A 23,692-nucleotide genomic window follows, 5' to 3' on the forward strand; every position below is an offset into this window, starting at 1 on the left:
TGTATCAAACCTGACGTAAAAAAGCAAGGTCTCAGACCTGTCTGAAAAATGACAGAAAGAGGACATTGACGAATACTTGGAACTTCCTCTGTGTGCAGAAGAAATAAAAATTTGGGAACAAACTAAGAGTTTGGGTTACACTTCAGTGATGTGTGTTATGGGGGAATAAGTAAAAGTCAAAGACAAAAACAGAAAGGAAGCCCATATACTTGCATTTGTTAGTTCTGTAGAAATGCTTTCCTGCATATCCTATTTAGTGCTTTGGCTATGATCATTTGAGAAAGTATTCAAAGAAATAATACACAAAACAAATTCTTTGGAGTCAGTTCATTGATTTTATGCTGTCTCCTGAACTCAAAAGTTTTTCACAAAAGTGTGACTGCTATTCTTTCTGCAGAAAGAAAATCTAACCATTAATGTAACTGAGACTGTGCTCTTCACAAGTCTATGCTACTGGAGAAGGGTACAGCTGCTGGTGGTGTAGGATGTATAAAAAGATATACAGATGAAAACCTGGAGCGTTATTTACAACAGATGTGGTAACAGTAGCTTTTTAAAATCTGTATAAAGAATAGATATAAGCACAAGTAGTGAAAGTTTGGATCAATCATAATTCCATTCCCCTACCTGCACAGAGTTTCTGCTCATTATCAGTCAGGCAAATATCACTTACGCCTTTCTGTCTAACTAAAGGTGACCCCCTAAACAGGTTTCTTGCTGCTATTTTTGCATACAATTTCACAAGATAGAGTATTGCAGCAAAAAGTGTATTGCCCGAAATGCACTATATAGATTGAACTGCCCCTGTTTGTGTGTAAGCAGTGAAAATAAATCAGACTAATATCTAGACAAAGCTACACTTTGATATATGAAGAATCCTCATGGTTACATGTTTATAGTATGATTAAGTCCAGAATACCAGCCAAGAAAATTTTTGCAGGTGAACCTAAATATTTACCCTGATGCAATTTTTAACTAACACACCTAATTCTATCACAGGGCAGCTTCATGACCATAAATACCAAAAAGTACTGTCAGTGTAAGTCATCCATTAAAAAATAGGTTTTCAAAGTGGTACAGACAGTTTAAAAGGGCTTTACTTACCCCAGACAAGGACAATATATCTCAGTGGAATGAAATACAGGACAATGGTGAACACAGTAAGGGCAACAATTGCCAGCCAGCTCAGGAATGGGACAGTCCAGTTGAACGTACTAAAGAAAAATTAACATAAGTCAGAAGTGAGGTGAGCCAATGAAGCCAATAGAAGAGTGAAGAACTGTGGAAGAAGTGTCAGTTCCCATCAGAGAGAACAAACTGAGTACTAATGAAGGCATGGATACATTTTTCATTCATTAGGGAGAGCCTGGGCTTGGACCCACTGTCAGTAGAAATGAGAGGTCTCCGAATTTCACCTATCCAGTCCAGCTGTGCACATCTGCCAGGTGAATCACTGCTCTGCTTTTCAGAAATCTCACTGCCTAACCCTAGTTTCAGCATCAGGCAAAATCCACAGAGCTCCCTACTCCCCAAATGTACTCGCACAGACAATCTACATTCCTTTCTCAACACCATAGTAGAGTAGGATACCATAGCTGGAAGAGTATTGTTAAGGCTTTCTTGTCTCCTCCCTATTCCACTGTAAGGACAAGCACAAGCAGTTAAAGGCTGAACAGGGACATTCCCCTCTGTCTGAGCTATAGGTGTATTCCTCAGCCAGGTACCTTCCAGCTTTGGGAGAAAAGGAAAAGGCAAGTGCATGGCTATGCAAAGGTAGAAACTCATCCATGTACTTAAGAAAGAGAGGGCTGGTGGGAAAAAAAAGGAAGAGATAAAAGTTAGTAATGAAGACAGGTATAATGGAAAGCTGTGGTTGAGGGAAGAAATAAAAACCCTCTGGAAGCCAAAAGAAGAGAAAATATAATTTTAAAAAAGTGAAATAAGTGAAGGATATTTATCTATGAATAAAGGAAGAGAATTTCTGGGATCCTATCAGAGTTTCAGGACATTACCTTTCCAAAAAAGCCAGAGACAAAAACATCCTCACTAAGGGTCCCAGACTCTATTCTGATTAAACTCTGCTGGTCACCACATTCTGCAAAATTGAGGTGTGCGGAAGAGAGAGTTAATGGATCTTTAAACAGGTTGCTGTGGCTCTCGAACCCCTGCGCCTGTGTTCAGTGAAGAAAGACCAGCTGATAATTTTATATAGACGTCCTATAGGAACATTGGTTACAGGGAGCTTGGTTCAGTGGATTTGTTCCATGAAGGCACCACCATCTCAGAAGTGTTGCATGACATTTATCCAGAATGTGGGTTTAAATCTAAATAGTCTTCAAAGTATTACCGCTAGCTACATTCTCAATCAATGTGATTACATTATTTTGGCTTCTCTAGATGAATAATTGCAGTTATCTGAATTGCAAGCCATATTTTTCATAGTGAGCTCTGGTTTCCTGTGTTTATTTGTCTTCTTTTTTTCCCTTGCAATTTTGACATGTCTCCACTAACATTATGTTAGTGTCACTTAGTGTAGGACCCCTCCCTCTATCCTCAGGGGACACCTGCTCTTTTCCCCTTTTCTGTACGCATTTGGGATGAACAGAAGGTTGAGGGTCTGCTCATGTTCCTGTGACTCGGCTCTGTGCAATGGATCACAGACATGATGTGTGGGAGCACTGGCTCCTCACTTAGCAAAGTTCCTTATAGGCTGTGTTAACACAGCATTCAGTACAGGTTTCCTATTACAGTTTTAGGAGCAAATTACAAAGATTTATAGTCTCACTCAGTTTACAAAATTCTGTAGCTCTCATCTGGGTATATAATAGAACAAATTCTACCTCCAAAATGCACAATTAGAACTACTTAATCATCAAGACAACTTCCAAGAACAGCCTTTTGATAAAGGACTTTTTTCAGAGACCGGCTCATTTTTCTAACTGGAGAACTTGTGTGATACAATATGCTTGCACCTGCCTCTCTTGCTGTGATCACAGTTTGCCTGGAATCATCCCTATGGGAACACTTTCCCAGGCTTTCCTGTTAGGGACTCCGCTCTTATATGCATAAAAGGCAATTTCCTCATCATCAAGGCAAGAACAGAACAACATTAGAGATGATCCTCAGGATTCCTGCAGACTGACCTTCACACAAGGCATAGGTTTCCTAAAATTCACTGCCAAAAGTGAATCAGGTACTGGTGAGATGCTGTTGGCTTATTGAGGTGCAGAATACCAAGTCAGTCCTCTTCATGTTTTGCAGGTGACCGCTGGAAGGTGTCTTTATGGAGTTTGTCTGACCTCAAGTAATAAACCTTGTGCTGCTCTCCACTGATCATGCCAGAAATACACCAATACATTTCCTGTTGCAAATCTCAGAACTTCTCTTTCCTAATGTCTGGATTTGTTGGCAGTTTTTATATATTATATATTAGGGTTACAAATTACAAATACTCCAATGAGAAAGTTTTTGCTGACCTATAAAAAAACTTCCAGAAAGTGAGCATATGTAAATCCTTAAAATATGTAATCTGTATTCAGTTCTGCTTATTTCCTTCACCAAAACTGCATTTTTTATTATCACTTTTAAATAACAACCTCACAACAATATGCTCTTTCTGTTTTACTTTAAAAACTTACTTTTGATTTTTGTCCCAATTAATGTAATTCTAAACCCCACAATTAATATGACAGAATTTCCACTGGCTGAGGGCCTCCATAAAGCAAAGTAAATGTAGATGAGTTTGAACAAAGGACTGTCCCTGAATAAGCAAGCAGAAATCTAACATTTTATATCTCTGCATGGAAAAGATGCTAAAGAGTATTGGAGAACAATCCAGCACCTGTGTGAGCACTTACTTCTTGATCCTTTCACCAAAGGAAGCGATTTCATCTAGGATATTCTGAACAGTGACACACACCTCCTGGATGGCATAAAGTCTATTCATAAATCCTTTCTTTTCACTGTCCTAAATAAAAGAATAGGAGTAGTTGAGTAAAAGAATTTCTGACTGTAGGAAAAGGATTGTGTAGCCATCAATTAAGCTTCAAAAGGTCCTGTGTTACAGATTCATGTAAAAGGAACTGGTAAAACCTGGCAATATGCTTATTGCAATACATATGGTTTAATACACATGCTGAACTCCACACAATTTTGTCTGTCACTGCATTAGTTTCTAAACACATATTTGAATAAGCCAGGTCTCTAGGTTTTAAACATGCTGAAGGTGACAACCTTCTATGTTGTGTGCTCTTTCAAGTTACAAGAGCCATAAGGTGGCATAAAGATAGTTTGTTGAAATTCTGGTTCTTGACCTTATGTAGGCAGAGGAAAATAAACATTTCTGGTGAAGGCACTGAGCAAGAAAGCAGAAAAATTCAACTCCTATAGAGAGCTGGTTTTTACCTTCCAAGTATCTATCTTTAAGTCCAGACATGTTTTACAGCATCAAATCCACTAACAATACTGTGTTAGATGGGATTAAGATGAAGTATGACCATGGAAAAAATTGTTTCTCTTCATTTTTTACAGACTACAGATAAGCCAAAAGGTTATGTTCAACATTTCCAAAGGGTTGTTGCCATATCACTCTATATAGTTTAAATGTGATTATTGTATTCTGTAGAGAAGAAGTAGAAAAAAATTTTGTAGTCTTAGGAAAATAGTTCATTAGCAAAGTTCAACTTTTTGTCATTGTGAACCACATGATACCAAAGTCTTTGTCATCGACTCCAAAGTTCAGCATCTAAGAAATAATATGTTGTATTTAGTTTTTCTTTTCTTCCCCGATGCATAACTATCAGACAGTATATTTGTTCACTCATTTTGATGGCATTTTTGCAATCTTAATAAACTAGATTGGAAGACAACATGATTTATCATTTAATCATTTCAACATCACTGATTCTAAAATGGTGTTATCATCTGCTGTGAAGATGTTTGAAAGTATTTACAGTAAATTCACGAATACAAGCTGCACTGAGTATAAGCCGCATCTCTGGGTGTTGGCAAATATTTTGTTTTTTGTCCATAAATAAGCCGCACCTGAATATAAGCCGCTCTGTCGTTCGCAGCGAGGACCCGCGTGCAACAAAGTTGCCAAATAGTAACAGAACGGCGGCAGGGTGGGGTTTACTGGCTCAACTAAGGCTGTGCAGGCTCGGCCCGCTAGGGGCTGCTGACAGGGCCAAGTAGCCCAGCCCGGCGCTGCCGCTTGGCGGGGCCACTGGGGGCCGGCCGCCGCTACCACTGGGCTCAGTCACCACGGCCCGGCGCTGCCCTGTGGTGGCAGGTAGGGACAGAGCCCCCCGTCGCCTCCCAGAACCGCGGCAGTGGCGGCCCGGGTCCCCGCTCTCCTCCCAGAGCCGCGGCAATGGCGGCGCGGGGCCCCCTCGTCTCTCCCCCGGGCTGTGGGAGGGAGTTCTCCCTCCTCTCTCACTGCCCCCCGTGCTGCCTGCAGGCAGCCAGGCTCCACCCGCGGTGCAACAGAGTAGCAATTTGTAACAATCGCAAAATGCTGACTTTGCAGCAGCTCGGCTTGACACTGTGGTTGGCTCTTCTGAGGTTGTAAATGTCAGAAAATTATTCACATATTAGCCGCTCCTGAATATTGGTCGTATTTCCGGTTTAGGAGCAAAATCTTAGTCAAATTGGTGCGGCTTGTATTCATGAAATTACTGTAGTTAGAGAACACAGATTATCTTAAAACCACAAGAGAAGCAGACAGACAGAGATAAGAAAACTACTTTCAGTCATTAAGTGTAATTTATAAACCAAGCACTTCAGACAAAGCAAAGCCGCTAGTTTCTCAGGCAATATGAAAGACCATATACTTCACATAAGATTAATAATTATTATATCACAAAGAAATATTTTTGTTTTCTGAGAATGACTATAATGGATCAGAACCAGTGATATCAACTGCATCCAGTGTGCTGCTCAGCAACACAGAGTCATTTATATAAGTTGTTTCCTTAATATTTACTGCATTCTTGAAGCCTTTACAATGACACCATTATTCTCCTCAGGTATACAGTTCTGAAAATGTGCATCATATATCCAGCATGCTTCATTTGTCATCAGGAAATAGGCGTCTGCTCTATTCCTTCATGTAAAACACATACTTACAGTATCATGTTTTCTTGTACAGCAGAAATGAACAATAAGCCTCACAGGTATTTTTCTGCTTTTTAAATATGTATATCCCTTGTCTCTTCAGTTTTTTGTAAATTTATTTTGATTCATAATTTATTTGTGTGAGAAAAGAATTACGTCACTCTAACAAAACCAATACCCTTTGTGGTATATCCATAACTCAAGTGGGGTTACATTCAAAGGTCCTGAGGCTGTTTTAATTTGTAAGTATTTCACATGATAAATTTGTACCTTTATTCATGTCAAGTTTTAGGAATGGCACTCTCCAATTTAGTGCTCCCACTGAGATTTTCCAAATCCTACTGCAGCATGCTCACTCCCTCTCCCTTCCCACCCTTGTGGTGGGCTGGAGAGGAGAACTGGAGGTACAAAAGATCATATCACAATTTACTGGGAACAGCAATGCGATAAGGAAATAAACAACAAACAGCGACAATATTAAAAACAAAAGTGTACAAAAGAGGGAGAGTGATTTACATGTGAAATGGTCTCTGCACAGCCGAACCCGACTGCAGCCACCATCTCGGAGCCAGTGCCACACTTACTCAACCAAAGGAACCCCTCTTCCCCTGAGAGAATCCCTGTCCGCTGCCATCAACAATGATCTGAGATGATGAAAAATAACCTCTGGGTTCCAGCCATGCCCCTTACTGGTGACTGCAAAAATTCATCCTGTCCTAGCTGGAACCACACAATCTGAAAATATATCAGTTTTAAATCGTTTCCAACACAACCCATAAAGACAGAAAGAGACAGAGCAAGATCACTATTTCCAACCCACTGCACCTTCTGAGTTTAAAGGAAATTTGTTGACATACTCTGAGGCAGGATTAGACAAAACAGCACAGGAAAGAGGAAGCGGTCAGAAGGATCATGGTTCATCTTTGCTTAAACTATTCCAGCTATTCCCACACGTCCCACAACTATTAACTTTTATTTCCTGCTCCAAATATTTGTGTAAAAAATAAGGTGGGCTAGGGAAAAACTGCACTTATTTTCTTCCAGCAAGGTACCATGTTATCAAATACAACACATGGGCTACCTAGAGTAAACCAAGGTTCTTAATAATTAATTTTTCACACACTACTGGCATTTCCTTTGCAGGGAAAGATGGTGTGAGAGACTGGAGGAGATTGCTGGCTTGAGGCATTTCAGTTGCATGTGTGGGGCAAGGGGTAAGACAAGCCTTGCCCCGGTGAGGCGATGGGTTGCTCCATCCACCCCTTCCCCTAGAGTTTGTACCCCAGCCCTGCAGTGGCACAGTGGACACAATGTTCCAAACCCACTACCAGATGTCCCATCTGGGGGAAGGGCCCAGGAAAGCCAAAGGGTACTTCCACCAGAGCAAGAGACAAGCATATAATGACCACTGAAACCACCAGTGGTAGTCATATTTGTTCTTTGCTATATCACTTCTTTCTTTTTGTGCTTTTTCTTCCAGTTCTTTCTTGTTGAAGTCTAAGAAGCTTAAAACCAGATGGGTTGGAGTTTGTCAAGTTGAATGGACTTGCAGCATGCTAAATTAATGCTTTGTGAAATGCTTTGATGTGTTGATTCAATGTTACTTTAAACTTTCGTCAAGGTACCCTGATTTTCTGAAGTTGCCAGTAAAGTTTTTTGCTTTGACTCTTGAGGAATATCTTGTTGGTATTTCTCCTTTGAGTCTACTCAAAGTAGTAGGTAAAAGAACACTCCAACTCCAGGTAAAAGAAAAGAAACAACCCTTAAGCCCCTTTAAGGGACTCAGAAAGAGAGTTCTGGTGCCTTGAAGATGGCCTGTGACTGGAATCAATTTCATCATTTGCATGACTTCAACTGCCAATTTTCTGGACATAATTGTAATTTAAATAGTAGATAAAATTTATAATACGAGGCTAAAAAAGCTTAACACAAAGCTTTATTACTATTTAATTTGCGTGATTTATTTGTTTGCAGTAGGCTTAAGGTATCTGAAAAGCAAGAGATTTGCTAGGGCATGGTTGTGAGCACAAACTGTGAAAACAGAGTCATATTGATGCTGGTGGTCTGACCTGAATTTTAAAAAAGATATGAACCCAAAGTAAAGACTGAGACTATGTTCTCCCCCTCTTTCACAGGAAATTGTAGATTAAAGACTGATATACTGTTTGGTAAATATAGTAATACTGGACATTTACATACAGATTTTCAGCCAGAATTATATTTTCCTTTTGGTGAAACCAAAGCAAAACAAAGTAAATTAGACTATGTCAAGCTAATTTGCACAAATCCCTACATAAAATACATGTTATGTTGTTTTATTCAACAGGCTGTGCTTCCAACCCCATGACAAAATAGAGTGATTCAGGAAAGGATTATACCTGTAACTCCAAACGTCTCTCCTCTCCAAGTGAAAGTGTATTTAAAAACCAAACATTTCTAATGACTGGGAAGGCGGGAGAAATAAATAAGCCAGACTCAGAAGTAGAGTCTGATAAAAGTAATGGGTTTAAGGACTAAAACTCTGAACATTTTACGGTGGATAACTGTCCTGCTATTAACTTCTATTTTAGAGAGAGAGGCATAGATCATAAGAGGAGAGTTTTGAGAATAGAAGCTGATATTTTTTCATTTGGTGCCAGGGAAAAAGACTCCAGATTGATCCTCCCAAAAAAACCCTCATTGGCCAATCTGGTGTGATAGAGCACCTCACCACACACCATAGCATCCAAGGCAAAGCCAGACTTATTTTGGTATGAAACTCACAGACCTAAGGCACTGTAGGATTACACACTGGGGTGATTAGAATACACAAAACGTGTGTACTTTAGGCCAATGTTTTAAATACCTGATATTCTTCTTTTGGTTGTCTTTTTGGCTATGTTTAAAGAAGGGAAGAGAGAATATCTTACTTTACCTGTGTCAGAACAACAGTGGAGTTTGACAATGTTCTCATTAGTACTCCTATTGTACCCGGTCACATCAGTGTAATCCAAAAGAGGCTAACACAGAAATCTTGGTATAATGTGCATCAACTGTTTGCAATAGTTAATTTAGTCAGAATATAGTCCCGGTATTCTACTAGAGAACAAAGTTTGGCCATAATTTTACAGTTGAATTCATAAATTCCAGTGGTTCTAATGTGTTTACCCTGAGCTGATTTAATAAGCTGCAATTAATAAGATGCTCATTAATGCAGCTCTTCAAGTTCTCTTATACAAATGTGAGGGATGATAGACACAAAAGTCAAATCTCAAGGGTCTAATAATCTTCAAAACATAAGGAAAGAGTCTGCTAGTTTTATTGGAAAGATTTATTTTAAATATTTATTTATATATATAAAAATATAAATATATATAAAATACAATATTATATATATATATATAATATATAAAAATATAAATATATATAAAATTTATTTTAAATAAGAAGAACCTTGATATGCAAGAGCCTGGAAGAATGGAATGAAAACAAGACATACCAGCTAGTATAAAAATTCTGCATGCAGGTAGGGATGAAAGAGACAGAGAAATCAGAAAGGAAATACTGAAAGACTGAACCTAGCAAAAGATCTGAATAGTTGAGATAATCTATAATTGCTGTTTATCTAAATCATACACACTCATTTTTGCTGTCCACTCATTATCAATAAGATAATTAAAAATAATCATTAAAATAACACACTAATCTGTTTTGAAAGCTAAAACTAGCCTGAAAATTTATCCTTAAATAAGTGCCTATACATGTGTCACTAATTGATATGTAGGGAATTGATATGCAGCAGTACTAGAGTTAGTAATCTAAAATTTCAGTTACAGTTCTGAAATACATTTTCTTGGATGTAGCAGAAATAAAAGTTAATTTGATATTTTAGTGTATGTAGAATGCAATTTTCATTTCCTCCTTGCAAATGTTACAATGTTAAAAATGCTTTTGCACAAAGGACAAGGTTGATATGCAAGATTACCTCTATACTGGGCTAGGACACTCTGCATCAAACTCTGCATTTAGATTTGGATTTAGATTTAGATTTACTGTCTCTGTAAATTTTCCAATCCTGTTTTGACAATATATTGTGATCTTAGAACTTTTAATATGTCATGCACCTAAACAAACAGCTCTGTTGTTTCTCTCGCAGAGTCCCCTCTATTAACAACAGCTTAAAATCAAACACAGAAAAAAATCAATTTTGCATTTCAAAATTCTTGTGATCACACCTTGGACTGCTAATGTTTTTGGTTAACGAAATCATAAAAGATTCCTTCCTGTGAAATTTCCCTTCTTAAACAAGCACAGAGCGCTTTGTATGAAATTGCCTGGGCCTGGTCAAGCAGACTGCTGACAGAGGACCGCAGAAATGTTTTTACTGTTGGTACTTGCTTAATCCAAGCTTTTTAATGTCTGTTTTAGATCTCAGTAATTTAACTCAATGGCAAATTGCTATGGGAGAAAACAAACACAACCATTTTCCCGGGGACACTATTTGTAAAGAGCAACTGCACAGAGAGATAAAATTCTTAGTGTCTACGTGTTGTCTCCATATCCTGAGGTCAACAGAGCCCAGATGGCCTATACCAGTTGAAGAGCAAGCCCTAGAATCCTAAGTACTTAATTGCTGTCAAGTGATCAATCACTAGGAATATGATCTGGAAAAGAAAAATATTACCCCTAAGCTCAGCTAAACCAGCAAGTGTAGTTTATCTAAAATATTTAATCCTAAACATGAACTTACAGAAATGAAGATGAAAATGGTAGTATGTGAGATCTGGTTGTCATTCTTTGTATGAGTTGAATGTTTAAAGGAAGTAATCTTGAAAGCACTTTGGGATTGAAAAGGATGTTCAATAGAACCATGAATATTCAAAATCAGAAAGAACAATGTTCATAAAAATGCTCATGATCACTGGCTCTGTTACTTTAGCTCAGAAGAAATCTTACTACGTCTTCCAAAAAAAAGATTACAGGATGTTCTAAAGACAGTGGGCATATACAAATACATATTTCAAACAGGAGGTACAGTTATCCAAGGAATCTATCAAACTGATAAACAGAAGAAAGAAAGAAAACAAGCCATTCAAACATTTTAACATAATTCCCCTGGATAAATGTTTAAACTCTGCTTTTCGCAAAACTACAGTAATTTCACTACTATAAGGTGCACCCTTTTGACTAAAATTTTCCCTCGAACCCGGAAGTGCGCCTTATAGTCCGGTGTGCCTTATCCGATGGACAAAGTTCGGAAATTTGCGAACCCAGAAGTGCGAGCCTGCAACAGTCCCGAGCCGAGTAGAACCCGCCTGGCGGCGGCATCAGGGTTGCGCCAGTGCAGGGGAAAAGCCTGGGGGTACGTGGGGCTGCCGGAGCTGCATGGGGCTGCTGGACTGGTGCAGGGAGGGAGGGAGTGGGCTGCCGCAGAAGTCACGAGCCCGACCTTCACCAAGCCCCACCTACTCTGCCGCTCTGAGCCGCTCCGAGCCTCTGCCGCTCCGTGCCACAGCGAGCCACAACTACTCCATGCCGCGACAAGCCCTGACCTCTCCGTGCCATGGCGTGCCACGCCTACTCCGCGCTGTGGTGAGCCCCGACCACTGCATGCTGCCGTTCGCCCAGGATGCTCCGAGCCATGCCCGCTCCGAGCCATGGCAAGCCCCAGCTGCTCCGTGCAGTGGTAAGCCCCGATCGCTCCGAGCCATGGTGAGCCCCGACCGCTCCGTGCCACGGCATGCTGCGCATGCTCCATGCCACAGCGAGTCACAACCACTCCGCGCCACGGCAAGCCCCGACCTCTCCGTGCTGTGGCGTGCCACGCCTGCTCTACGCCACGGCGAGCCACAACCGTTCCGTGCCGTGGTGAGCCCCGACCACTCTGTGACACAGCGAGCCCCGACCGCTCTGAGCCACTCCGAACCACCACCGCCCCGAGCCCAGCCTCAGCAGCCGGTACTGGGGGTGAGTGGGAGCGCTGGGCCCCACACATGGGGAGGGCTCTTGGGACTGTGTTTAAAGGCTACATCAATCTGTTAAAATGTTTCCAATTTGAGCACATGCCAGTAAACTCCATGATCATGGGATTCCATTACTAATCAGTTACTTTGTTACCCGTGGCATGGCTCCTGGCTGCAAAAAAATGGTGCGCCTTATAGTCCGGTGCACCTTATGGTCGTGAAATTTCTGTACATAGTGTGAAAAAAAACTTTGGCATTTGAGGCAAAGAAATATGAAATGGAAGAAAACAGCAGCATCTGGAAAATAACCCTGCAAATATTCTGGTGGTACAGTGGGTAAGGAATGATAAATGAACCAAGAATTCTAGTGTGTCTTTTAAGAAATTCTTGAGAACAACTTAAAAGTGCTCCATTGCCCATTCTCTTTCTATGATTATTTCAGTGAAATTAAAAAAAAAAAAAAGGGCCACAAAGCCAAACAAATTAAAGAACCCCAAACCAAACCAAAACATCAAAAAACCGCCTCCACAAAACCCCAAAAAAGCCTCCTCAAAATCCCCAACAGACACAAAAAAACCACACGAAGCAAAAAAAAAACCAAACCACACACACCAAATCCTATCCCTTTTAATTTCTTAGGAATTACTGAAATTTTGGAAAATATCTAAATCTGAGCCAAATAGTGAAGATGGTAGGGTATCATGAACATGCAAAAATCAAAACAAATGGTAATTTGTAATGATGCTATTTTAATGTCTGTCCACTACAATAGTCTGTTCTACATTCATTTTAGATATACTTCAGCATGCTAATTTCTCAGAAGTAAAAATGCACATACAGTAATTTCACGATTATACACCGCACCATTTTGACTAAAATTTTGCTCCCAAACTGGAAGTGCGGCTTACATTCAGGAGTAGCTTATATATGAACCCATTTTGGAAATTTCCCAACCAGGAAGTCTGAGCCGGCAGCAGCCCTGAGCAAGGCGGAGCCTGCCTGGCCTGGGGTGGCGGCGGGGCAGTGGCGGTGCAGCGGCAGCGCTGCTAGGCCCCGGAGGGCGCCATGGTAGCACCGGCTGGGTACGACCCTCTCCCTCCTCCCAGCGGCACTGGCCGGGCACGCCCCTCTCCCTCCTCCTGGCAGCAGCAGCAAGGGATGCCCCTCTCCCTCCTCTCAGCAGCAGCAGTCAGGCACGCCCTTCTCCCTCCTCCCGGTGGCAGTACTCAGGGACACCCCTCTCCCTCCTCCCGGCGGCAGTACTCAGGGACGCCCCTCTCCCTCTTCCCAACGGCACTGGCCAGGGACGCCCCCCTCCCTCCTCCTGGCAGCAGCAGCAAGCAGGGCTGGGGCCACTCCCTGGAGGCCGCCCCGAGCAGGGCCAAGTCAGTAAACCTGTGATCCCACAATTCTGTTACTATTTGGCAACTTTGAGAAAGTTGCACACGGATCCTTGCTGTGAACGCAGGTGCGGCTTACAATCCAGTGCAGTTTATTTATGGAGGAAAAACAAAATGTTGCTGACACCCTGGAAGTGCGGCTTATAATCGGTACGGCTTGTAATCATGGAATTACTGTATTTATGTTGGACCACAGTAAATCACTCTGACTGAAAACTTCGAGAGGTGCTCATGCTCTGGTGATGTACAGTTGAGTACCACATCAGAAAGAGAAGGAGTAGCTCAAAGGCATTTATTTGCTCAAATATCTATTTTTTACCCCTGAAGAACAAGTATTTGTTGCTTAGGGGAAGGCTTTGACGGTGCACTGCCTGTGTGTACTTCACAATAAAAGATGTAGAAAAAGCTACTAGCTTGTCTTCAGTAATTAAAGTGAATTTATTTCTAGAATTGAGTAACAAGGCTTGCTGACTTGAACTAAAAATGAATGGAGCTGCTTCAGAAGGAAAAAGGAAAGCAAAATGTTGTTAAAATTAAATACAAAATCCATGTGATTACTGCAATGTTGGAATGACAGCTGAAAAAATAAATGGCAGGAAACACTAACATCTGTCATTCTTTGGGAATGACTAACTAAGCCACTGAGCACTCATGACACAGAAAGCATACTGGGTCACAGATGATACTCTTTATATAAATCTTGCAAATAAAGAAGAAAAAAACCCAGCTGAGACATACCTGATATAAGATTAAAAATAAACCCACAACAGAATTTATCCTGAAGAAACAAATAAGCAAAGTTCTTCAAACAGTCACAATGTATTTCCCCAATTTACCTTTTTTCTCATTATCTCCTAACTTGCATAGTGCCTATTTAAAAGCTTTAAAGTACCAAGATCAACAGATACACAAATGCCAGATGAGGAGAAGTGGGAAAACTGCAGCTGACAGCAAACTAACAAATCACTGCTGTTTAACAATTCAGAGTGGATATTGGACATTAAACGAATGAATGAATGAGACAGACTGTAGAATACGCAAAAAGGGGCACCCAATAGCACTTAGTCTGAAAAGCTGCAAAAGAGTTGGCATTCAACCCATGATGCATGCCTGCTCGAAGGGGATGCTTTTGAACACAGAATTATTTTCAGTAGGGCAAACAGTAAATTGTAAAGACAATTGAAGATCCTCTCTCCCTTCCTAAATTCCTGATCCTTTTGAATCATTTTCAGAACTGCCAGGGATCTACGTGGGATGGCATCAGCTTCAAAGGTTTGCCGGCACCAGCTGTCCCCAGATGCAGAAGCACTGTGCCATCTCCTGCTTCTCCAGCTCCACTACTGCTGCTCCCATGGGAGCAGCACATCATTCCTAACAAGGTGCAGACTGTTAGGATAGCCTATTTTATTCACACAGGCCCTTTCAGCAGAGAGGACAATTTAGCCCTCCAAACTTAAAAAACTTGCTTCTTCCAAAATTTTAAACTCATTGCATGTTTTTGTGATACTCAGAAAAGCAACAACCACCAGCCACACTGAAAGAATGCAAGGATAGCTCTCTTCTTCAACTTTCAGTAGTCTTTGTATTATTTATTGTCTAGTAAATGAAGTTGAAATGCTTTTCAGCCTTGGCTGCAAATTCAGTACCCAGTTGCAGTCCGACAACAGCAAGGAATAAAGCTGCCAATGTAAAATATCTTTTTTTCTCCTTTGTAATTACTTTCTGTAGTTTGCATTATTTCTCCTGGATATTCACTTTGTCAGATCTGGGGCACAGAAATACTAAGTAAACAGGGAAAAGGGATGTGAAATTTTTATCACAGAAACAACTGGCTAGGAAGTGATACCATATTCAAGCTTTTCGCAGAGAAAACATGGAACAGAGCAGGTGCCATTCTTCCAGAAAGCTATGCTACTCTAGTCTGACGGTTTGAGATTACATATATAGACACTTGAGGTGTTCAGACTTTGTGGCACAACAGTTATCTGAGAGGTTGTAATAAGCAGCTCCACTGGATTAAAACAGATTTTTGAAAAGCAGCAGCTTAGTGTTTATTTGCACCTTAAAAACAGTCTTTGCTACTTTAGCACAGTTATTTGCTCTCAAACAGATGGAAGGGAGCTCATGCACAGCATGGGGTGGACATGAGCGGGGGCAGAAAGAGAACAGTCAAGAGAAATGAGCGTATTAAGGCCAAATACTTTTACCAACTTCTCAAAGTATTTCTCAGGCTTTCAGAGACCGGTGAGGCAGGGGTTTCCACAGTTGTTTGCTCCTAGTTACTCTCAACGGCTTTTCCTTTCCTGAGTTTGCCCACTCTTATGTCCGACCTACATAAGCTTCAAGAACCCATACCATTGTTAGTTTTTCAACTATTTCCCCCCAACTTCCTTCAGAGGTTTTAGGCAAACACCATCCAGTCTGGATAATTTGTTACTATTAATTTTGTTGATTTTTTTTCCTGTAACTTCTTTTACCAAAACTTGATTTGAAGCAGACAAACCCTATGGAAACTTCACCAAGGTCTTTCACAATGAATACATATACAAGAAATCACAATTACAGTAATTTCACTAACATAAGACGCACTGAGTATAAGCCGTATCTCTGGGTGTTGGCAAACACTTTGTTCTTTGTCCATAAATAAGCTGCACCCGAGTATAAGCTGCTCTGTTGTTCGCAGCGAGGACCTGCGTGCAACAAAGTTGCCAAATAGTAACAGAACGGCGGCAGGGTGGGGTTTACTGGCTTGGCTCGGGCTGTGCAGGCTCGGCCCGCTCGGGGCTGCCGACGGGGCTAGGTGGCCCAGCCCGGCGCTGCCACTCGGTGGGGCCGCTTGGGGCCAGCCGCTGCTGCCACTGGGCTCGGTCACCACGGCCCGGTGCTGTCCCCTGGTGGCAGGTAGGGACGGAGCCCCCCCCGCTCCCGTGTTGGTGGTGGCAGGCGGGGACGGAGCACCCCGCCTCCTCCCTGGGCCGCGGCAATGGGGGTGCAGGACCCCCCCCGTCTCTCCCCCGGGCTGCGGCAGAGGAGGGAAGGAGAGAGCTCTCCCTCCTCTCTCCCAGCCCCCCATACTGCCTGCAGGGAGCCAGGGTCCACCCGTGGCGCATCAGAGTAACAATTTATAACAATTGCGAAATGCTGGCTTTGCAGCTGCTCGGGTCGGCACTCTGGCTGGCACTTCAGAGGTTGTAAATGTCAGAAAATTATTCACATATTAGCCGCTCCTGTGTATTAGCTGCATTTCCAGTTTGTGAGCAAAATCTTAGTCAAATTGGTGCGGCTTGTATTTGTGAAATTACTGTACATCTTAAATCCAAGCCCTATGAGTAGGTTGTTTTGAGTTCCTAGTACCATACACTAAAATTTATAATGTAGTTATTACAATGTTCTTGAAAATTTCAGAATTTTAAAGCAGTCAAACCAATAATAAGAAAGCAAATGATAATTGATATTGTGCTTAAAATAAATGTTAGGCTTTTGCTAAAAGAAATAAGATATCAAAGTAGCTATGCAAGAAGAAAGAAGTAAAAGAGTATATTATATAAATACACTGAAAGATTAATTGTAAAGATTAATTGAGATGACGAGTAACATATTTATAAATCTAGATCAAAAAGAAGGAAAGTTGAGATGCCCAGTCTGGAGGTGACAGAATTACTTCAAGATCTGATATCAAACTTCTGAGGAACATAGTGAAGTTGATTGGCTTACTAACACTAATAATTTATTTAGTGCCATTGTATAAGCCTAATAATTTCAGCTGAAGTACTGAATCCAAATTTAAAAATAAAAAAGCAGATTCAGAAAAGCAGACATGGTATTTGAAATAATGAACATTTTGTGAAGAAAATTAAGACAATGAGCAACAAAAAGTGCTAGGACATATTAATTTACGCAGAAGATAAATGAATATAATCAAGGTACTCAATATAATGAATGGTTTAGAGACAGTAAATTGAGACTCTTAATTGCTCTCATAAGAGTGTAGAGAGACATATTCCGAGAACTTGAAAAGCAGAAATAAAGCAGATAAGAGTAAATTGTTTTCCCCTTCATTGGAAAACTCACCAGTGGACTTGCTGACAAAGCAGCATTAATATGAAAAACTTAATAAAACTAACACCAGAATTAAATACATATACCATCATTTTCCTAGTAGGTAGGACAAGTATCCATCATTTCAGACAAAAATATGACTTTAAAAACATCTTTTGGAACTTGAGCACAAATTTGAGTCAGAATACAGAATAAAATTTACCACAAAAATTAAGTAAAGACAATTTACACATGGAAGATCTTAAAGGTCCCTTCTAACCTAAACTATTTTATATTATTCTATTAGCTGAAATCTTTCCTATTTATGTATTTGAGGCACTCGCTTATTTGTTAAAACATTTAAGAGGAGTAGTAGTAGAACAAGAAATCAGTGGACAGAATCATGGAACTTCTGATATTTTAGCCTAGACAAAAAGTGCTGAGAAGTATTGCCCACTACTTTCTATAAAGGATTGCACAGATATGAAAACACCTCAACCATGTAGTAAAAATAAACTTCCTATGAACTTTCTAAACAAACAGGGTCACAAAAGTGTTTTCCAATGACAATACTGATTTCTTTTAGAAGGAAAAAATCTTGCAAATACAATTTTAGCTAACCATTCCCATCTTAGGTGAATAAATGTGTACTTTTATTGAATTTTTTTTCTGGTTACGAAAACTAAGAAAATGAAAAGTATAATATACATTGTAACCAGAACTGGAGGAGAGTTTTCAGAAGAACCCACAGCTGTGGCTGAAAAGGCTGTGGTCTGGGCTCTTGTCTCCCATGACCTGTGAATTGCTGTGTCATTTGGATACAATTTTAAAGAGCCAGTCTGGAGTTCCCATCCCTCATTTCTTAAACTCTCTCAAACTGAAAATCACATGAGAGCCTTTGGTTTACAAATCAAAATACAGCAGGGGTGGTAGTGACGTGGGGGCATTTGGGCTTGCTTGTTTTAGTAGAAATCAGCTAACTACCAGTCACTCTGTACAGTAATTTCTTCCTCCTGCTGAGATATTAGGTTTCACCCTCACTTGGATTCCAGGCTCTGTAGAAGCTGACACTCCTAAGCACACAGCTCCCACAGGACACCCTGCTGCATTACCTTGGCCCCAAAATCTCACCACCTTTGTTTTGACTTCAATGCTCTTGATTCCTATGCAGTTGAAAATACTAATGTGGAAAATATTAATATAGTGCTACAAAGGAGAGAAAGCAAGAGAATTCACTAACAATCCTTACTCACAACCAGGGAAGCATGGATGTGTGTATTCCTCCAGCATCTGGAAGACACCTCTGTTGTGTTATGATAATACAGAGGGAATATATGGAAAATCCTGTGACTCCTGGAGATAGAACAATCTGACTGGGCACCCTTCCAGGGCTGTCTCTGTGATTGTTCCCCACTGCAGAGAGATGGTTAAAGCTCTTTATTAGTAACTCTATTGACATTAATATGTAATATTATTAATTTCAATAAATAGTTACCATCATAGAGAATTTTATGGTTGTTTGCCCTAAGAAGGGTAGGGGACACCTGTCAGAGCAGAGCCTGCTGGCTCCCAGCATCCCCCAGGGGATGAGTCTACCTTGAAACAGGAGGCAGAAAAACAATTATCTGCTCCAGAGAAGGTGATTCCAGTGCCAGAAGAGTTGAGATCTGCTCAGTGGCAAGAGGTTATTAACTATTACACCTTTGTGCATGGCCATGTGTTTCCAACTCTTTCAATATCCCATTTGCTTTGCATAAATCCCCTGGTTGATTCCAGTGTCAGAGCTGCACTGAGCTTTCCCCTCCACACTGTGACTAATCTTATGGAGCAAAACAGGTTTGTTTTTTGCAGCACTGTGTTCTAATTTCAACCATACCACATTCAATTTTCTTTGCAGTTACTACTTTCAATCAACATTTTAAAAACCTCAGCCACCACTAAAGAGTTTTAAATAAGCGCCTCAACCTGTAAAACAATTAAATGCTGTGAAGTATGTGTAGTCTATGGTGGAGATAATTTAGTGTATATAATCAGAGTTTCAATTTTCTTCTAGAAAGTAAGAGTAGAACAAATTATTTGTGGAAAAAAGGACAGAAATAGAAGAAAATAAAGTTTTCCTGAGCACAAACACTTTTCAGCGTCCAAAGAACATGTAACATGTCTAGTATATCATGCTTTATAACCTTATGTCAGAGCTCTGGTTATGTGACTGCCTTGTGTCCTTATATGGCTTTTTAGGATACAACTCACAACATCAATATTGAGTGTGGCCTGAAGAAAAGTATAGTCCCTGGGTGTTATCCACATCTCCAGAGGGCAAGAACAACACTTCAGGAAAGCCAAGGTAGTATAGCAGTATTGGAGAGCTCCCCTTCCTTGACTAAACCCCCTCCACCTATGACAGGAAAAGCAAAGCAGGATATTATAAGAGCATGATGGTAACAGTTCTACTGAAACTGAAGTTTCATCCTTGATTAACTATATCCTTTCTGACTCCCTGGAAGCCATTATAGACATCATCCTTACAAATTACCTTTTTCAAAATGTTAAGAAACAGAGAAATAATATGTTGTAGGATGTCACTGACTGGAGATTCTTTTATTTTAGTGGTTTTTAAGAGATAATACAGTTTTTTCTGGATGTTTTTCATTTACAGATTATGAAAAACTCCAACCCTACACAATTATCCTCGACATTTTATAGCTACTCTGATTTGGTAATCCAGAAAAAAATCCAGTTTTGTTCTACATACCTCATCAAACCTTGTATATTGTTCTACTTTTCAATGTACTACAATGCTGACCTGCTTTTAAAAGCCAATGATATTTTTATAAACTTGATACATAATGTTTATGGGCAATGACACCTTAGGTCCTAATCAAAACATTAATTTTGAATTACAAGATTTGCTGAACTTTCCCTGTATTACCCTCTGAGCAGGCTCCCCAGGAGGTGTTGTGCTGTCCTTTGAGCAGATTCAAAGATGTCTTGTCAAATGGCTGTGTTACTAAGGTGCTTCTCACCAAATTCTTTTGGGGAGTTTCACGAGTGTGAAGTGCTGCTTTTCAGTCTGCTAGTTTTTGATTGGGGCTTTTGGCATTATAGTAGTTCCAAAAGTCTGACATCAGAGGAAAACATAGCCACAGATCAAACTGCTGTGGTTTCCTTTCAAAGGCAGTCAGTCTCAAAAGCAAAGAAAATCCAATGTTCAAAAAACAGACAACATTGCACTGGGGAAAAAATCTTTAGCACTTTCAGGAAATGACATTTCTGTATTTATGCATTAAATTTTTCTTTCTAAAAATATCATTGTGTTAAAATACATTTTCTTCTGAATTGGTATATCCTGAGGTAGATAAATGAAAAGGATTACACAACGTAAGAACTGCTTGAAACAATTATTTAGTAACAAACTGACTCTTGTTGTATAACATCATATAATATAATTTCTGATAATGCATCTTAAAGTATTCCCTGAACAGACTATAAAATCTTAATCTTTAATAGACTGTATGGAAACTACAACTATTACTATGCAAACCATTCTTCTTTCAAAATGCAGGGGTGTGCATTGTACTGTAGAAAAGCAGCTGAGTAAATTGTTTCTTGATCTTCACTACGTGCTGTGTATCAATTTAAAATATTCAGGCAACATTTGTTCTTTGAGAGTGGGAAGGAAAGCAGTTCTGTGAGTATAGAAAATACAAAAGAAGATGCTTTGGTGTACATGAACAGATGCACAAGTTTCAAATTCTCTACAAATTAAAAAAGAATATCCAAGTACAAATTAGCAGAAGAGAAGGCATTGCAAAGAATCTACTCTTCTTCTTCTGTTGGTATTTAATTTTCTTATCAGTAAATAAAGGTCAAGAAATGGTTTTTCTATATTTAATTTTGAATTATAGCTAATACTATGCATTAAAGGCATAGCAAGGTGCTGGCTAATATATTGAGGATAAGAAGAATTGTACCATTCTTTTGTGTAAAATACTAAAAAGCACATCTGCTAAGCAACTGATCTTAAATTACTATTTCTGATTGCAAGAAAGTTTCAATTTAGCAATGCTGTTCTGACTTACTCACTCTGCTAAAGACTAACTGAAAGCAATACTCTTTCATTAGAATTCTTTTCTCTGAGAGATCTCTGTTACTCTGGCATTAAAGTATCTATGACATCACATAAAGGAGTGGTATCCATTTTGTTCTCTAAAGCTGTTAGCCTTCAGAACAAAACTAGTTTGCTGGGATAAAATCTGTTTTTCCCATCCTGGACTTAGTCACCTTAGTACCTGAGCAGGCCAAGAAAATATAAAAAAGAGAGAGGATATACGAGAAAGATAAAGAAAGAAACAATACTTATATATTTATTTGCATTTTAAAAATATATTTTTATATGTATTACAATAATCCACATATATTTCTCAGCTCAATTACTTACAAATAACTTATCTGCAGAATCAAGTAAATCTGTCACCTTTGGAAGTTTATTTTTCCGTGTGCTATCTTGAGATAAGCAGGTCTGTAATATTATATTTCCACTGACATAATTGTGCATGAATTCTGATCTGATTTAGTATTACACAGCACAAAAGGTGACACATTTTCTTTAATACAGCCCATTAGAAAAGGAAAGGAATTGCCAGTGTATGAAATCTAAAGAGTTTGATTGAAGGACTCTGGGACTTGAGGATCAACTCAGTGGAAAAGTAACTTGCTCAACTACCCCAGGAACTAAGCACTGTGACAAGAAAACCTAATACCCCGGTGCATTAAGTGAGGCAATCAACAGAAACATTGCACTATCAGACTGCTACAGCTGTACATTAATCTATCATATTACCTCAACTGCTCCTGAACCAATCAAACATGCATTTGCTGATCATGCAGATAACACAGATACCTCACTGGTCCTTAAGTCACATTTCATACCAAGTCAGAGTGCTAAAACAACCATTTATTGCTTTCCCATATGCCATAAATTCTAATTTTCAAGTCTATCTAAATTGTACACTGAAGACTACATTCAAAGAACTACTGAGATGGCAAAGACAACTGCTCTGAAATTAATGTATGGGAGATTTAAGGTAAACTCTGCACATTCCTACTTGTATCCTCATTCCACACCTGTTACCCCAGCACCTGGGGCTTTGTAGCCTCTCTCTACATCCTTGCCTTCTCCTGATGCAGGTCTCAGCATCATCACATCCTTGCCTTCCCAAGGACTGGCCATTCCTGTTCCGTAAGTCGGCTACATTTATTTTTGTATGTTATTTCTGCCACTCTTTCTCCCTGTTCCAGCTCTAGTTCCTACAGACTCCTCAGCTCAGAGTTGCTCCAACAGGGTTCATGGGTGGGCATTGGTATTCTTGCATGCGGCTCAATAGAAAAGTCAGTAAATCCACATAAAAAACATTGCCCTCATCGGCACTTGGTCCCAGCATCTGACATCTCATAAGTCCAGGCAGGAGCAGCATGGACACACTTCTTACCTTTGGAACTTTTCTAGTAATCAATAAATGCAGAAAATTCGTATCACAGAATAAAATAGAAACAGAACAAAGCAGTTGTATGCACTATTTGTCCAAAAGCTTTATGCTAAATTTGCCTCTTAATCTGCCAGCAGATTACACCTGAGTAGAGACAGGCTCTGCTCTGTACCATGCTGTGATGTGTCCTAGATGTTGTTGCACAGCACCAACTTTTTATTCCATACCACATTGCTCTAAGATGAGCTTTGTTCTTACATACCTTGGGCATAGGTGCTTCTTTCATCTTGTCAGGATTTTACTTTGTGTAGATGAACTGTCCTGCAACTTCATCACTGATCCACACATCAACTTTTAGTAAACAATATAAAATTTTCCACTGACACACAGATATTTCAAACTGCAAAAAAATGCATGTTGCATATTGTTTGCAAAATCTGTGGATTTTCAGCTGTGTTACAGTGCAAGCCTCAGCATCAAACCCCTTGAAAACTCGGACTACAATACAGCATCCATTTTGCACACAGTCATGTTGCTGAGCAGCCTCTTCTCTCACAGCATCACCTCTGTCATTGATTCATTCTCCCTCACATACACTGCATCAACTACTTGCTCCACCGGGAACTGGGTCCATGCAGCGTTTACCTCATACTAGCACAACTCAACCATCACTTTTCTCTATAAGGCTTCCAGAGTTGCATCTTACTGTAAT

At 40.0% G+C, this 23,692-nt stretch overlaps 2 protein-coding genes across 7 annotated transcripts in view; one reads left to right on the top strand and one right to left on the bottom strand.

Annotated features, from left to right (window-relative positions):
- The window catches only part of SLF1 (SMC5-SMC6 complex localization factor 1), a 72,566-nt gene extending 56,519 nt beyond the window's left edge, over positions 1-16,047 (top strand). The window contains exon 18 of one of the 2 annotated variants that reach the window (XM_033084922.1): positions 14,689-16,047. In XM_033084922.1, the coding sequence (XP_032940813.1) occupies positions 14,689-14,831 (143 nt within the window). In that variant the 3' untranslated portion in view covers positions 14,832-16,047. Of the gene's footprint in view, positions 1-3,261; positions 3,852-14,688 lie in introns of those variants that run through there. The other variant, XM_033084924.1, reaches the window with a different exon arrangement.
- MCTP1 (multiple C2 and transmembrane domain containing 1) overlaps positions 1-23,692 on the bottom strand; it is a 238,027-nt gene that overhangs the window by 6,325 nt on the left and 208,010 nt on the right. For all 5 annotated transcript variants that reach the window (XM_033084913.2, XM_033084915.2, XM_033084917.2 and 2 more), the window contains 2 exons: positions 3,858-3,967; positions 1,105-1,214 (listed from right to left, as the gene is read on the bottom strand). In XM_033084913.2, the coding sequence (XP_032940804.1) occupies positions 1,105-1,214; positions 3,858-3,967 (220 nt within the window). The remainder of the gene's footprint in view (positions 1-1,104; positions 1,215-3,857; positions 3,968-23,692) is intronic.

Source organism: Catharus ustulatus, chromosome Z (assembly GCF_009819885.2).
Source record: "Catharus ustulatus isolate bCatUst1 chromosome Z, bCatUst1.pri.v2, whole genome shotgun sequence".
NCBI lineage: Eukaryota > Metazoa > Chordata > Aves > Passeriformes > Turdidae > Catharus > Catharus ustulatus.